The 17,222-nt window shown below is 35.6% G+C and overlaps 1 protein-coding gene across 1 annotated transcript in view; it reads right to left on the bottom strand.

The window, feature by feature from the left end:
* LOC107090383 (prickle-like protein 2) overlaps positions 1-17,222 on the bottom strand; it is a 56,946-nt gene that overhangs the window by 9,841 nt on the left and 29,883 nt on the right. The window contains exon 2 of the mRNA XM_015383718.1: positions 4,922-5,106. Within this exon, the coding sequence (XP_015239204.1) occupies positions 4,922-5,053 (132 nt within the window). The 5' untranslated portion in view covers positions 5,054-5,106. The remainder of the gene's footprint in view (positions 1-4,921; positions 5,107-17,222) is intronic.

A 17,222-nucleotide genomic window follows, 5' to 3' on the forward strand; every position in this document is an offset into this window, starting at 1 on the left:
ATACTATACTATACTATACTATACTATACTATACTATACTATACTATACTACACTATACTACACTACACTACACTACACTACACTACACTACACTATACTATACTATACTGAACCATACAGTCATGTTTAAATATACTGATTTCTTTTTCTACTGCATGGCCTAGACTGCCATCGTGGGAATAAGTGAAGCACATTGAAAATGAAATTAAACCTTCCTCTTGAATATAATCTAGGTCTAACAAATAGCTAATTTAGCATGATAAAAAGAAACCCTATTTCATTTTCCTTAAATAAAAGCAAGTCTGAAGAGATTTATTCTACTTGTGGAACATGACTGATCCTTCCAATTCAATGTTACGAAAAAGTAATGATAATAGCAGACTAATTTGTCTGTATGTGACAGACAGATAATGACTTATATAGTGAAATAAAATTAGGATCAAAGTAAAAAATAGAAAGATGTCAATATTTCATGATTTTTGTCAAGCCAAAAAAAGGAGACATTTGCCAGTTCTGATATATCTCAAAACTACACTAAAAGGTAACAAATAAAAGGAAAAAATCCTTTTCTTACACTTAATTACATCTTGCATTTCCAAAGTAGGAATTTTATGACATCAATGTTGATAAACAGATTTTTCTAAATGCCTGTAAAAATAATAATATGAAAAATAATAATATGATAATATTAAAATAATAATATGTAAAAATAATAATATGAAAGATTTTTAAATAGTATCAAGAAATTCTGAAAATTCTCAGCTATTTGATCAATCACCACAACGCTGATTGCATTGTTACAGTATTACAATATATCAAATGTATCTGTCTGTCTGTCTGTCTAATATATCAATTTTGCACTGCATCAGTTAATTAAATGTTTGGGGGTTTATTCAGAATACTTAATATAGTTAAGAGAAAATCAGCACCACAATTTATTATATACTCTAGCAAGATATTACTATCATGTCAATCCAAGTTTGATCCTAACTGGTTGATCAGATCTTGGTGACAGCTCCTTCCCCAGAAGCACATTGCCTTTAGTAAGGTAGGTTCTGACGCAATCAGAAAAATAGGATCCTCTTAGTAGCCTGCCAGGTTTTCAGTGTTCCTCCGTTTACCTTGAACAGGTTTTCAGTGCCACTCAGAAACTTTCTTTAGGAGCCGCCCTGAATCTAAAGTGAGGAAACACTAAAACATTCAATGATCAGTTAGAAGCCAGAGAGTGAATGGATTCAATTTTATGCAAAACAGAACCAGTCCAGTTAGTTCTGTCAATGAAACAAGTCGAATTGGCTGTCCAGCAGTGCTAGATATGTTTTAGAGGTCGGGGTCTGTTTGCACTTTTGTACTTTTTATCACAAGTATTGGATCAAGTGGAAAAATAGTTAGCAAAAACATGATAAATTATGTTATCAGCTGCAACACTGATGAATATGAAGGTGTTAATTTTTCCCACTGATTAGTGCACATTTTTCTGTTTTAAACTAAAAAATGCATTTTTATATCATATTAAATTATAATCATTTATTACAATACCAGCTACTGTGAACTGTCTTTCTTGATTTTAAAGTCATAATGATGAATATTGGCAACAGAAAATAAAATGCATTTCTCACTTGTTATTTTAACACAGTGATATGGTCTGTAAAAATGGAAAAAAACAATAAGCAACAGAAATAAAATCAATTCATTATTCAAAACTGGTTAGAGTTTCAAGGATGTCTAGAATAAAGATGTCAAAACATTGAAACAAGGCATTTGATTGGTTGCAACAGTTGAGATAATTCAGGGGCTTTTCAGTCTGGACCTCAAAGTCATTTTATAGGTGATAAGTCTTTATTATTTAATTTTGCATGAAGAGAAAAGCTAATTTCTCTTCTTGTCCTAAACTCTTTCTATGCTCAGTGCTTTTTCAGATTGCGGTTAGCTTTCCAATGCGCAATATAAATAAACTCTGCTTTCCAAAACATCATTCACAGTAATGCAAAGTCCTCTTTTAAATAGAACTCTGCAGCATATTGCACCTGTGATCAACAGGTAACTCAGTTTGGCTCAGAAACAAAGCATATATAAAATCAGTGAAGACATTAACAAATTGAGAGGTACCATCCCCCTGTGGCTCAGCAGACAGATGGACAAACAGACGGACGGAACAATAGAAAACCATTTAGCTGATTACTTGTTTCTTCTCTTTTTATGACCTGTGTTGAAGTGTAGTACTCTTGATTGTCTATATGTATCTATAAAACATCTCATGATTTTTTTTAAAAGATACTTAAACCCAAATTTCCAGAAATGGTCTAAAAATAGATTAATTTGGAGATTTTCAGTAAGACTGACTTTTGATGGATTTTGAGACTGATTGCTTTTTGAACCCTAAAATATCTTAACTCAGCTTGCTCATACACCTCAGTACTTTATAAATTAAATTATTATTCCATAAAAAGTTAAGCCATATTAGAAGTCCAAACTTTAGAAACAAAACCTTTCAATAAAGACAATTTGAACACAGCTGAAACTAATGACAGAGTCAGTGTAAATAGATTTCCTGACAGCTCAATGGGCCATTGCACATTATTATTTCCTGTTAAATGGCATTGTACAGAGTGACACCAGAAGTGACAGGCCTAAAAATCGTTAAATTCAAGTGCATTAAAAGAGAAACAGGCAGCTTCAATTGCCTGCACCTCCTGCTGGATGACAGAGGCTGCAGCCTCTTTCAGCATCCTGTCAAGATGGCTGACTAAAGAAAATCACTGTTATCAGCCTTCCTGTCATCTGTTAACAGAGCCCTAGGTGGCCTGTTGTATTAGTGTCTTTCTCTTATAGAAGAAAGACAAAGGCGTTTAAGGTTGACACTGTCGAAGCAATCTATGTGTTTATTAAAACATGCAAAAAAAAAAGAGAAAAAAAAAAGCAAAGCTGTAGAGACGATTTCCACTTATTTAATAAGTGTGGTCAGGCATGGAATTAAAGGCATTTAGGATGCAAATGGTTCCTAACAGAGACATGAAGAGTCTGCAAGCTAAACAAGTTGGAATTTCCAGATTCAGAAGAACAATTACTGACTTTGGTGTCTTTAATTTCACAGCATTTAAACATGCTGGAATATGCTGAAATAAAGAAACAAAATGAGTTTGACTGTAGGAAAAGCAAATTTGATATATACACATTGATTAAATAAACACTATTTGCATCAACATCGTTTGTTTCTGTTGTACAAACAATTCAAAGTAAGGCATTGATCACAGCCAGCAGAGCTGGAGAATGTTGATGTGTTCTTGGCTAATCAGAAAACTGAGAAACATTATCATAGCATATGGCCTTACTTTCATTAGCAATCACAATGTTCAGTGGTTTCTATTTTTGCAAATGCTGTTTTGTGACAAACTGAAACATTTTCAATGCATGATGTTTCCAACACTAGGACTTTGTCATGCTTCTTGGCTATAGCTTGGTTAGTTATATAATTTCTTTTGTATTCCCAATGGGCCTTTCTTGACCAATGTAAAAATTATCATTGCCAAAGACTTCATCATTTTAGACTTACCTTTGATCAAATATAGCACTTTACTATTTCCTTTTATCTCATTCTGGTTTTGATTGTAATTGTAAAAGAAAGAAAAGATTATTTTAGCCCAGCTGCCTTATATTATCTCTCCTTCTTCACACATTTTCCCTGTTCTATCTGACGTCTTTCAAATAAAAATTAGTGGATTGGTCTGGAATTACCCTTTTTACTAAGATTTTTGGAGAGGAATGAAATGTAAACAGCATGTACAAAGTTTGCTGCCTTATTTCGTAACTTAAAGTCACCTATTTGCACTTTCCTTTTCACAATATGAATGAGCTCACTGATTTACTGTAACTACACACTGCTACTTTTCTTAGCATCCATTCCCCGCTCACAGGGCTGTAGGTGTTATTACCTCTGTTGCCTTTTCCCAGGAAGTACTCTGGTTTGATTATGTTCCAATCATCTACCATTTCTTGTATATAATTTAGACCAAAAACAGTGACTGAGCTTCTTGGAGATGTCAGACTGCTATTAATTTAAACAAAACTACACATTTGCCATTGTTATAGAGCAATTTGAACTAGTTATTTATCAGAATACTAATCTACTTAACATTTTCCTATATTCAAATCTTTGTAGTAAAATATTCTTTCGGTCGTGATTTGTGGACATCAGGATCTAAAGAAAAGTGTCATATCCTGGTCAGACCCTGTAATTCAGAGAAAGGGTGGAGTCAGAGTAAAAATTATGTTGGCTTTATGGAGGTGATATTGCTGGGAGTTGCAGGAGAGTGGGCTGCAATTCTGCTGGCGTAATACTGGGAAGGGCCATTTTGAATGGCTGCTACTGTATATATCAGCAAATACAAAACATGCTTTTTTTATTGTCCAACATTTTTGTTTTAGATTCTTTTTTATCAGTTTGATATAATATTCATATCTTAAATATTGTGTATTCATCAGCTCTCAATGTAAAATGTTAATCGCTGACAAAAAATAAAGGCTATAAAAATGTATTAGTTGTTTGCAATAACGATATTTAAAAAGGCATTATGTAAGTTTTTAATGAATTTTTTTTTATGTACCCTTAATATTGGACCCTTATTATTCAACCCTAATAAAACCTTGTTTGATGAGCCTCTCTAATGTTATTTTTAGTGATTTGTGTGACCGGAATAAATTCCCTCTTAATATTATGAACATTTATTCAATATTACTGTAAAGATTAATGATCCAATGGGCTTTTTTATTTGTTAGAATAGTCTTTTTACCTCAAAGAAAGGGTCGTAGATTGTCCAGATGAATAAGTTATTCATACTGCCTCAGTTTATTGATATAGTTTGGGTGTTTGGGACAGAAATAAGAAATAACTTTTCGCTTGAATATTAGATAGCTTAGTACCTGCTCGGGACTTAGGCCAGGGGGAACCCAGGCGTACTCCTCTAGCGCACAACCGGAGTCGTCATCGGAGGTGGAGTTCCTCTGGAAGTCATACATCAGCTTGGTGATGGTCTTTTCCATCTCCAGAGACATGGCTGTCACAACATGCTCTTCCACACACAACCTTTTAGTGGACACAGGTATCCCTGTTGAGACAAAACACAGGAGCGAGTCAGGCAAGAACAAAAGACTCTGTGTGAGAAACCTTGAAAAATTTGAAAGCATTTACACTCTTCTCAATCAAAGAGCTGCTCTCATTTTGTTATACAGGCAGAAATTATCATTGCAGGTCTTATGGTGCCTCCTACTACTTTGTAGTTTAAAACTGCAAACTTGTTTTAATTAATGGATCCAAAGATTGTGTCTTACTAAAAAAAGTCAGCTTTCTCATTTGTCCCACTGATGTCTATGTTTGTATCTTTTGCTAGTATCTATAATGGTTGAGCGAGTGAAGCTGAAAAGATAAGACTGAAGCCATATTATTCAGTCAGTGGGATATATTTTAGTAAAGTCATGTTTATTTCGATCTTTTCCTAATTTGGCATTTTTCCCATGTAAGTATTTGTCCCCCTTGAATTCTTCACTACTTGTCACATAAGAACCACAAATGTTAATGTATTTCATATAATTATATATTATGAATAAACAAAAAGTAATGAAAACTTGTGCTATGAAAGGATTTTACACAGCTTGCATTTGCATTTAGACCCCTGGAGACAAATAATTATACATGTCTTTCTTCTTTTAGTAATTAAATACATCCATCTTTCATCTGTTATAATCAGCTCCACTGTCCCAAAGCACCCTTACAGTATAATGCTTCCGCTTCCATGTTTCAGTGATTGGGTAATTTGTTCAGGTTGACAAAGTTAGTTTTCTATCAAAGATTTGGATGTAAGGGAGAACAAGAGCAACAACGTTTACAAGACTGGCTCTTCGATAAAAGTCAGATGTAGGGCCTGCGATACATATACCTGAACTTTTCTATCTTTCCCGCTACTTTTATCAAATAGCATGCCACACTTTTATGATTTCCATTTATGACAAAGAAATATAAAATAAGGCCTTCAGATATAATCTGTTTATGCAATCTATTCATGATTGATGGTTTTATAGGACAAAAATGTAAAAATGGTGGTCATTTAGTAGTCATTCTTCTGCACTATGTTTCCTTACTTATTGTTCTTTTTTTTTGGTTGTCAATGTGTCTTTGATATAACATCTTACCAATAAGAACACTTGTTCTACCACATGTGTTCTACCACAGACATTCCAGATGTGTTTACCAGACTGACTTTTTCTTTTCAAGTAAACAACAAACTTAAGATGCTGAACACTGTGGCAAAAAAAACACTTGCATGTTAAAGAGGATAAGATGATAAAACCCCTTGGTTTCAGGGTTTGCAGTTTCTGCATTCCTTAGTGAATATGCAAAGTTTGCGATTCTGTGATAGCATGAGACATGCTGATTCTATTATAGCTTATGACTCGGCTGCAGTTGGTGCCATAATTAACCTGCAGGCATTATACATGCAGTGAGAACGGATAAAAGGATATCATCAGGAAAAGAATCAGTTGAGGGGTGGCTGTTTTTAGCCTCTTTGCTGGAGCAGATTAGGTGTTCACCATGAGTTACCATAGCGATCGCTTAAGCCTCAAAGAAAGCCACCTTCTTAGCTCCAAGTTCTATATGCATAAAATGTTACCTCAAAATGCTTCACCCTGCACCACTGAGATCAGAATCACAAAACACATGTGAGCAAAAAAAGGCATGATTTCATCTGGATCTTTATATCTGCCATATTTATGGCTTTCTAGTACTGATTTACAGATGACTCCCTTAAAGAGTAATGTTCCCCTGGTTTTCATCTAGTTCTTACAAAAGAATAAGCTAGACATCACCCAGGAATATAATTTTATTACTTTGGCAGCTTAATTTATCTGTGGCTGATCAGTTTGCTTTTCCCCTCCTTTTTTCTGTCTGAGAGGAGAACAGATATGCACATTAGTGGTCCATGAATAATTAACAGAGATAGTTATCGCCGCCACCACCAAAGTATGAAAATGACATGCAGCTCATTTTCCAGGCAGCAGGACTGTTCTGCCATCCTCGATTGAGCACGAGACTCAGTTTGTGTTTACATCTTATCTTTAAAAGCTTGGAAGCATTCAGATATTAGAATCAGATCGTTCAAATGGAACCGGAGCAACATCACAGGCGTTACATGTGAAAAAGATTGTTTAGCTTCAGGTTGTTATACGCCAACAAAGAGAGATCAAACATGTTCAGACATGGAAACCCAACAACACACAAAGCCTTTGTTAAGTCTGCAGGTCACGTATCCAGATCTCTGCGGTTCACCGACTGAAACAACAGCAGATGATGGCAGGTAAGAAACTGTAAAAAGGGACTGACATCCACAAATCAAAATGATTCCTCTCTAAACTAGTAGACAGCTCCTCTCTTAGAGTTTAAGGCAATAATACCAATTCCTAAAGATTAGAAGGCAGAGCTTAAACTGTGACCAAGGAACAGCACTGATTTGAAAAGACTAAGGCAGTGAGTCAGCCTCTATCCCAGCAGATCTAGATGTGCTTTATTTCTCCATGATGAAGGCTACTGCTTTCTATTTTGCAGACTACTTGGAGGAGAGTAACCTTGAGCGTCTAGCCTGGCCTGAGGCTCTTTGTTACTAGTGTAAAGAGACTGAGGAAGTAGAAATCAGTTTAAACAAGATTTACTGTGGCAGCAAGAAATACAGTAGGATCAGGAGTAAAATTCTGGAAAACCTAAAAGTTCTGACTAAAATCTGCCTCTGAAGACATCACAGTCTAAAGAGAAAATGCTGGTCCAACTGATGGAATGCATGGATGGAGGGATGGATGGATGGATGGATGGATGGATGAATAGATGGATGGAGAGATGGATGGAGTTATGGATGGACAGATGGATGAATGGAGAGATGGATGGAGGTATGGATGGACAGAATAATGCATGGATGGATTGAGAGAGGGAGGAAGAGATAGATGAATTGAGGGAGGAAGGGAGGGAGTGATAGATGGATGGATGGAGGGATAGTTTACATTATTACAGCTTCCATTATTCTAAACTTAATGAAGCTCCTAAAAGAGTCTAAGAGTAGAGAGGTTAATGGATTGAAAGGAAAGCAATTTTCAACCTTTTTCTCTGTTTCTATCAGAATCGTCTTTGAAACTGAGGGGACAAGAGCATCAGTATTTTCACCAGTGCTGAGATTAATAATTCCCTCACAGTCTGCTTATTAAGATGTACTGTAAGTCTGCGCTGTGCATTGTTAAACAGAGGCAGCTTCCGTGCCCAGCAGCACCAAAGCAATGTGTGAGTGTCATCCTAACACCCCAAACTTTTGACTGAACAGTCACATTGTACAGAAGGCCGCTGATGAGTGTGACTTTTTGACGTAATACACATTCACCAGCCCAACGGTTTGTCACAAACACACTCCTCTGTTCTTCTACAGCAACACACGTACAGAGAGACAAGTTGTGAAGTTATGCTTCCTGGAGGGGGCTAATTTTGGGCCATTTTTTTCTGACAGAAGGATTATAACACTGAGGGAAAAAGAACAATATTGCACTAGTGAGGATTTATTTGTGTTGGTATTGTTTCGTTGTATGGAGGTAATGTTTATATATATATATATATATATATATATATATATATATATATATATATATATATATATATATATATATATATATATATAATATGTCACAAAACAATGTATTTTTGTGGATTAAACTTGTTGGCAAAGGATTCTGGGCAACTGTATAGCTTTCCTTCTTTAGCACAAAATCAAAGGTGTTTAGATTGGCAGGAAGATGCACCAATTTTAGGAGAAGCAGCTGCAGGCAGCCGTTTGACAAAATAAAACACCATCAAATAGACCCGACATGTGGCACAGCTGCATTGAAAACCTTCCAACCATCTTCACCCACTTAGTCCTTGTCAGGTCACTGTGGGGCCGTTGCCTATTTGCAGGATAGGGAGAACATTCAACTTCATGCAGAATGACCGCAGGCAAGGAATCTAACCCAGATCCTTCTTGCTGCAAGGCAACAGAACAACCCCCTGCTCCACCATGCAGCCCCGCATTGAAAACCTACTGCTGTATTTTATGATCTGTCAGATGAGCAGCAATGCTGATTGTGACAACTTATTTATGTACTTTTAATTTCATTTTAAAGCATGAAATGATGCGTCATGGCCTTTTTATGTCACAGCTGCCAAGTGAATTTCTACACAGTGGCTCTTCATTCACCCATGGCCTCTTCTCTAAGTGAGCCATTGGTTTTAGATGTTACACTCATATTAAACATGTAATATTAGGCAAGGCCAAAAGCAGAGAAGATAATGAAGATGAAAGGAGAAAAATTTTATATTTACAGCTTTGTTGAAAAAAGAAGAGGCATTTGGGATTTAGGGACATCTTGTGGCTAAGCTGCAGATTGCAGACAACTAAATGTCTTTCTAAGCTAATGAGAGATTTTTAAAAATGTTGAATACACATTTGTTTATAAGGACATTCATTACACACAGTGCAATGCAAAGAGCCATATGGAAGGAGTCCAACCACCATTGGGAGGTCCAATAAAAAAGGTAACTTCTCAGCAGCCTGAACCTTTCAGAATGGTTTCTTTTGTTCTGATGTGACTGGCAAAGTGCTGGAGTAACTTGCCTTTAGCTTCCTTCATAACTGTTCTTGTTGAAAGGTCACTACACTTTGAAGGGCAGCTTGTCCTGGATCCTCCTTCCATTTCTGAATAATTTATCAGAGTGCACTCTAAGGAATGGATTCTGGCCTGGTTTGTGTTTTTACTTTGGAACTCTATTCAAAAACTTATAGTGCTTTGGAAAGTACTAAGCTTTTAGACTTTTTTATTTTTTTTATGTTACAACAACAAACTATATATAAAAAAGGATTTAATATGACAGACCAACTTAGGGTAGGGGTTATTAAGAGAACAAATATAATAATAATATAATATAAAAAAATAGCTTTTAAACTATTAATTATATCAGACCTGTTTAATTTCAAGAGCCTTATTTTTATTTCTGCAATCAGAATCCTGTGTCTACCAAAAACTGGTTGGCAAATCAAGTTGCAGTAATAAGGTTTCAACAGATGTGATCTGCTTTGTATTTACACTCATTCTTTGTTTATGATGTGCTTATGAAAGTGTCTATTCCCACCGCTCAAGAGTTTAATAATAAAATGGTGACAGTAACATCCCCTATAATGTTTTTTTTCCGCTAGGAAATTGAATTAAACATTCCTAGGGAAAGCTATATTCATTAGTAGTTATATAAACAGTGTGCTGCTGTGTGACATTTGAATTATTCTTTTGCGCTTGTGGGTCACTTGGGTGATCAGAAGTCTAATTACAGCTGCATTTAACTAGTTGTATGAAAGAACACGCCAGTAATATAAAATTTCAGCCAAAAATCTTTATTGAGCATAGAGATCTGCTGGGTGCATGTAGCCTAGGTCAATCCTTCATGTACTACTTTCCCTGGTTTATTGAAAATTATATTTAAACTCAATTTATATGCACAAACTATTGCATGAACTCTTCTTTCATAGTTGTTTTAACAGTGGGGTTAGCTGTCATATATGAGCAATAAAGAGTGTACAAGGCAACAAACCGAAGAGCTATAACCTTAGAAATGATGTCACTGAAACCTTCCTCTTTACTTAAAGAAAGAGCATAACACAACTGCAAACCCAGAAAGCATGGTCATCTATTTTAAGTTACATGCATGGCAGATACAGGAAAGTCAGAAAGGCTGCCTGAAGGCCTATGGTTACATTTAAGGAGCTGCACAGATCCGAAGCTCGGCTAGGACAATCAGTCAGCAGGGAAACAAGGCAAACCTTCTACAAATGTAACCTTTACGGAAAATTACACAACAAAAAAAGCTACTGCTAAAAGGACGTTAAACAAAGAACTTGCAAACGTCAGGAGGTAAAGACTACTCAGAAATTAAAGCCTTTTAACTGTAAAACCTGAATGTTTCATATCAAGATCCAGGGCTTGACATTAACACCTGCCAACCCACCAAATGCTAGTGATTTTCAGGAGTGGCGGGTAGCTCAGCTACTCCTGCTAGCCACTCTGGAAGGTTGGATTCTATTCATGCTTTTAATAGTAGGTTTCTCAAAAGTCATCTGAAATAATAGGCAAATCTAACTGTGACTGCAACACTACATGTCCCGTGAGCACCGCCTGCGTATAGTGTTTGCTCATTGCTCTGTTCATGAATGCTGTTACTTCAGAAAGATTTTCCTGTGAAGAACAACATTGTAAAGCTGTTAACGAACATTCAAACAGTATTGCCTACTTTGCGCTTTTGTCACTATATTTAGCGACTTTTCAGACTTCTAGAGCGCCTTTATTTCATAAAAGCACTAATCGCAAAATCTAGCAACTTTTTTCTGTCCTTATGGAGACTTTGGCCCCTGTTTCCTCAGAAGCACTGAAAGGGAGTCAAACGTATCCAATGCCTGGAGGGGAAGAGATTTCCCCCTCTGTTTCTCTTATTAAATCATGTAACACATGCACAGAGCTTTCACTGAATTAAGACTTAAATTCAAAAATTAGATGTACCATATGTAGAATATTTAAATTGTGTTTTTCTTGCAGTCCCTCCTGCATTTATTTCATGCACAGTCTCATCACTGTGTGCCTCTGCTGTTCCTATGCTGAATTTCATAATAAGAGTTTGAATTATTTAGCTCTGGTTCAGGTAAAATACTACTGAATGCAGTCAATTATTTATAAAGTTTATTTTTTGTTTTAAATGTATTTAGAGCGTTTTAAATCACTAACTGTCTTGCCAATATTGATATTTCTCTCTGGGCTGAATCAAAGTATTACCAAAAATGCATGTTCTTACAGTTTATTTCTTCTTTTAAATGAATCTTCTACTTCCCTGCAACATTTTAAACTTGCAATAAGAAACAGCAGTTTACTACTTTGTCCACTGCATGTCCTCAGATAAAAGGGGCTTTACACATAACCTTATCAAAGCTGAATACTTTTTAATGATCAGTAGTGTTAAATATTGTATGTTTGATGAGTGTGTGCAAAGAACATTTACCTTATAAAAAGTTGTAAATCTGGTTTAAGTAAACTTTGGCACCTGGTAGTCAGCTTTAATGGTATGAAACACAGTTTTTAACAACATTATTGTAGCTAGTGAAAATGATGGGTGGTTAGTAACATTGAAAAACTATCAGCTACAATGTCCAGTGAGAAAAAAGTTGATGAATATCAAAATCAAATAAACAAAGCCTCTTGTGTATGCCCTAATACAGTTATGTTTTGAATTTAATTTTCCTTTTGGTTTAGTGGTTTGTCAGCCAAATTAAAACACAAGGCACGGGTCTTCGGAATAGGACGGGGATCAGAAAAAAATGATTTAAGAATGATCTGAGGACTTGCAACTTATGATCAGCTAAAACTGAGTTATACTGTATGTTCATGGTTGCTAATGGGACTATTGAAGCCTATAATAGCAGTCTAATTCAGATTACACAGTTCCAATATCAGAATTCAACACTCAAACTGTTACTAGATGCTTTCTTTTAGAAATGTCTTATTATCTCCTGCAGCACCACCTCTCAAGGACTGCCATTTCACATTCATGGCTCAGCATAGGGCTCATTTCTGGTATAAAACCTTTTTTTCTAGGTGTTACTTTGAATTAATGAATGCATGATTATTTTATTTTGGTTTGAAAACAAAAGAATCCATCACACATTAAGCAACATAATTCAAATACTCAAACTCGTACACTTATTATTCATACATTTTTCAAAACTTATTACATATTTTTCTACTGTACTTTAATGTAATTAATTTTAATTTAATTTAATTATGATTTTTACAGGTTAGTTTTTCCTAAATTATGTCAATCAATCAATCAATCAATCAATCAATCAATCAATCAATCAATCAATCAATCAATCAATCAATCAATCAATCAATCAGCCCAACCAAACAAACAAACAAAAAAACAAAAACAAAAAAACAATCAACAAACAAAAAACTTCTCACTTAGCCATGTAGGCACAAAACCATTTGAACATTTGTAAAATAAATATAGTCCAGTGAAGTGTGGTGAGGTTCTTGGTTTGTCCTCAAGTTAAAATGGCATAGGCTAATAAAAGCTCAATCCAAATGGACTTTTCAGGATCAGTCTCCATCCTGAAGGACTTTTGCTAATTTTCAAATGAGCAGACATTTTAAACTGGGGACTAGAGATGTCCTGATCCAATAACATGTTTACAGCCCTAAAATCCAAGATCAGTCCAACAGTACTCAAAACAACAAATATTAAAATATTTTCGCCTGCAACCAAACTCTGTAAAACCAGGAAGCTTAAAGAAAACTCGGCTTCTGAAGTTTACTTAACCTATTGGTTGATAATTAACAGTTAAGTTATTCTTATATTATTGTTGTTTACTATTGTTTGCTGTTTGAATAATACCATTTCATCAAGCTTTTTCTAACATTCCACATTTCATGCCAATGTACTGTATCAATACTGGTATCAGTCAGAACTCAAAGCTGCAATATCAGTATCAGCTTATAAGAAAGGAACAATTTTATCAGTTCACCCCAACTGTAGATGTTCAAAAGCAGAAACATATTCCAAAACACTAGTAGCTGCAGTTACAGCAAAATCTGTATCCAAAAAGGTATTGCCTTCTTCACACATAAAAATAAGGCATCACATTTTTCCCCTTTCAGTTCCAGATCATATATTAAATGATGTTGATGCAGCCGCAAAGATATAACAAAGATTATAGTTGTGTCATGATAAAATGTGTAAAAGTATAAGGGCTATAAACATGTTTGCAAGGGAATATACTAGAGGTCTTTAAGTAAAGGTAATAATTTGAAAAAAGATATATGGTTTGTAGTTATAAATAAAAAAGGAGCAGTTTCTATTGAAAAATTGGAAAGGAAGAAAACATCTATTTGTCCATAATTTTAGGGATGCATTCAATAAAAAACAAGGAGAAAAAAAGATTTTTTTTACTGATGTTTGCCACTGATGAAAGCAATTTGAGCTAGGTACAGTGCCTTGTGCATGAAAGAGGATATAGCTCATGGGAAGAGTGCTTAGTGAGGCAAGCATCTAACCATGTAACTGTAGGTCAGGTAAAAAAAAAAAAACATAAAAAAACACAACCCGTGAGCTACCATGGTAACTGATTGGTGTGCAAAGTCTTGAACAACAGCCCTCCATGAGTATCTGCAGAAATATGTGACTTTATTGATGTAACACAAAAGAGCAAGCCCAGAAACAGACCTAAAAGTAATAGCTTTTATTTCTGGCCATCATCTCTGCCAGGAAGATTTATCTTCTGAGCTTTTATCCCCTCGTGCACAAAGACAGGGGTAAACAGTGGATAATATACCTGCTGTGACCTTTTTTTATGGCTCACAGATCCCAAATTATCATGAAACGTGATATTTTTACCATCATTTTATCTCCTTTAATTCAAACCAATTAGCAGAGCCCTCATTTACACATGAATTAACTGAGATTAATCAAAATCTCTTCTCCAGAAGAGGGCAGATATTTACAAGAATATGGGTAATTTTAAGAACAAAGGAGAACTTGAATACTAATTCACAAGAGCTAATTTTCTTCCTGAGAGGAAATACACTTTAAAACATTCGTTTCTGTAAGAAGGAGGGACAGAAGAAGGAATACTGTAAAACAACAGATAAAGAGCTGCGGATGCAGCGTTAAGAGCAACACTGTTCCTTTTTTTCACGTGTCATGCTTCACCCACCTCCCTCCTTCCTCCACCCATCCTCATGTGCCTCTGACAGGCTCTGTGTGGGCGTGCATAAGAGAAAGAAGGAGAGCAAGTGATGGAGAGAAAAGCTCTTATTTATGTAAAAGCTGACATGAGAGAAGGTGCTCAGCTGAAGCACAGAACTGGACCAGGGTTATATTAACCATTGACATGCAAACACTAAACACTATGAAAAAGTAATGCTAAATTCATTTTGTTTTACTTTATTAATTTTTTCTAAAGATGATCTGAGTTCATTTTTCCAAAAAGCCAATGATGACACCAGTATTTTTTGTAAACTTTAAACAAGAGAGAGAGATTTACATTATTATTCGTATCCCCTGTTTTGATACTAAAATTAGAGTTAAAGTGCATCTGATGTATCTGTTATTTATCCTTATGATGTTTCAGCAATTTGAATGCAGCTCTTTTGTTGTAAATTCAATGTCTTTAAACCTCAGAGGTCTAGAAACAGGATTGTGGTCTCCATATTTTAAAAACTTTATTTATGAGCCATCAAAGGCCTCCCGAGATCTGATCAAACTTAATTATTGAAGAAGGGCTTTGGCCAGGGAGATGACCAAGGACACAATGGTCCATTAACGGCCATAGATACTCTGCAGACATACAATTCTCCTTGTGAGCTGCCAGGGGAAAAAAAAGTTTTTCTGGAAACGACCCTTCATACTTTTCATAAGGTTAAAGTGCACAACTCTCAAGAAGTCTTTAGAGGCCTCTTCTATGGTAAGCACATCAGCTTCATATTTTTTTAGAAACCATGCATGAAAGAAGTGCTGCCCAGAATGCATTTTGATACCAAAACAATTAAAATAAACTCTGTAGTTCTTGAGATATATTCAATTGATTTTGGGCATGTTATTTTCAAGCATATTTCTCGAAAACAGGCCTAGTGTCCAAGAGGTTAAAATGAGTACATAGAACCACCAAACAAGGACTATGCAAGATATTTGTAATTTTTGTCTTGCAACACATGTAGAAAAACAAAACAAAATCATTTAGCTGTTTTTGCTGAGTATGTAGTGCAGACGGAGCTTCAGTGTTCACTTGCAGAGAGGCGAGTATGCTTGAATTTTGCCAAACACATCTTAAAGACCTTGAGACCTGGACAACCAATGTTTTCTGGGTTGATCAAACCACAAAATGATTAAAACAATGAAATACAGATATGTCAATGATATGTCCTCCAGAATATTATTTAACTTAGACCTGAGTTTCAAACATTTTTCAACACAATGTTACCTAATTGTACACAGCCAAAATAAAACAGGAGTCGCTTCCGAAGCAGCCAGTAAATGTTCTTGGGTGATCCAGTCAGACCAGACTCAATTCCATTTGAATATCTCTGCAAAGCTTCTTTGTTGGTGTTGACAAAACACCATCTAACCAGATTGAGTCCTAAAGGAGCCATGAAGAAAAACGGACGAAAATGCCACTTGCAGTTCTAATTGCTCCCAAAATGTCTTCCTTTAGAATTACTCTTTAAAACAACAGGAATATTAAGATAATGAAACATCATTTATGCACTTAGACAGCAGCAATCTAAGACACCGGAGGTCTTAAATAGACTCCTCCTAAACACAAAAGCCAAACAAAAGGAGGAATTTAATTGTCTCAGCAGGTTTTTAGTTGTCAGCTATTGTCAGTGTTGTATGCAGGCAATTATGTAACAGCAAACAAACACTGAGTGAAGTTATTAGTCCAACATAGTCATTAATCAGCCAATGCCTTGTACAGAGTCTACAGCAGGATTCTTAGGCAGCGTTGCTTCTTCTGCATTTGTGAATGCTGTCAGATAATTTCTCATTCTGCATTCGAACACCGTCATAGCAGATGTAACATGTTCATCTCACTCACTCCTCTGTAGAGAATTGAAGCTCTTGATAAATCTCAACAGCCCCACTTTATCAAATTCCCAGCATATCCTGTAGTGTGGTTGGAGGTCTAGATGTAATGGCTACAAAACTTTTCGTATCTGCCATCTTTAAAAAATTGTTTCGTGCTTTTAGTTTATTTTGTCCTTATAGGACTCTGCCACACAACTCTCCAGCCCTCGATGTACATTAGAAGTTTAGTAAAATAGCACAGCTTCAAAGAAAGCAGAGTACAAGTAAAACTTTTAAAACTTTTCTTTTCATTTAAGCAAGTATAGACTACCAGTAGGCTACCAGGTATTAGACATTCTGGTTCCAGAACGTATAATTGTATTATAATTATGTCAAAAAACCAGTTCAGTAAATGAGCTTTGTAACAAAATGCAATATACCGCTGGAGGTAGCCATCAGAGGATTGGTGAACAGTGTTCAAAGGGCAGACATTAGTTAAAAGCACTGTGGGTATACTGTTTAGACCAGCGGTGTCAAACTCCAGGGGACTTGAAAAATGTT

This window comes from Cyprinodon variegatus, unplaced genomic scaffold, assembly GCF_000732505.1.
Source record: "Cyprinodon variegatus isolate N-32 unplaced genomic scaffold, C_variegatus-1.0 Scaffold293, whole genome shotgun sequence".
Taxonomy (NCBI): Eukaryota; Metazoa; Chordata; class Actinopteri; order Cyprinodontiformes; family Cyprinodontidae; genus Cyprinodon; species Cyprinodon variegatus.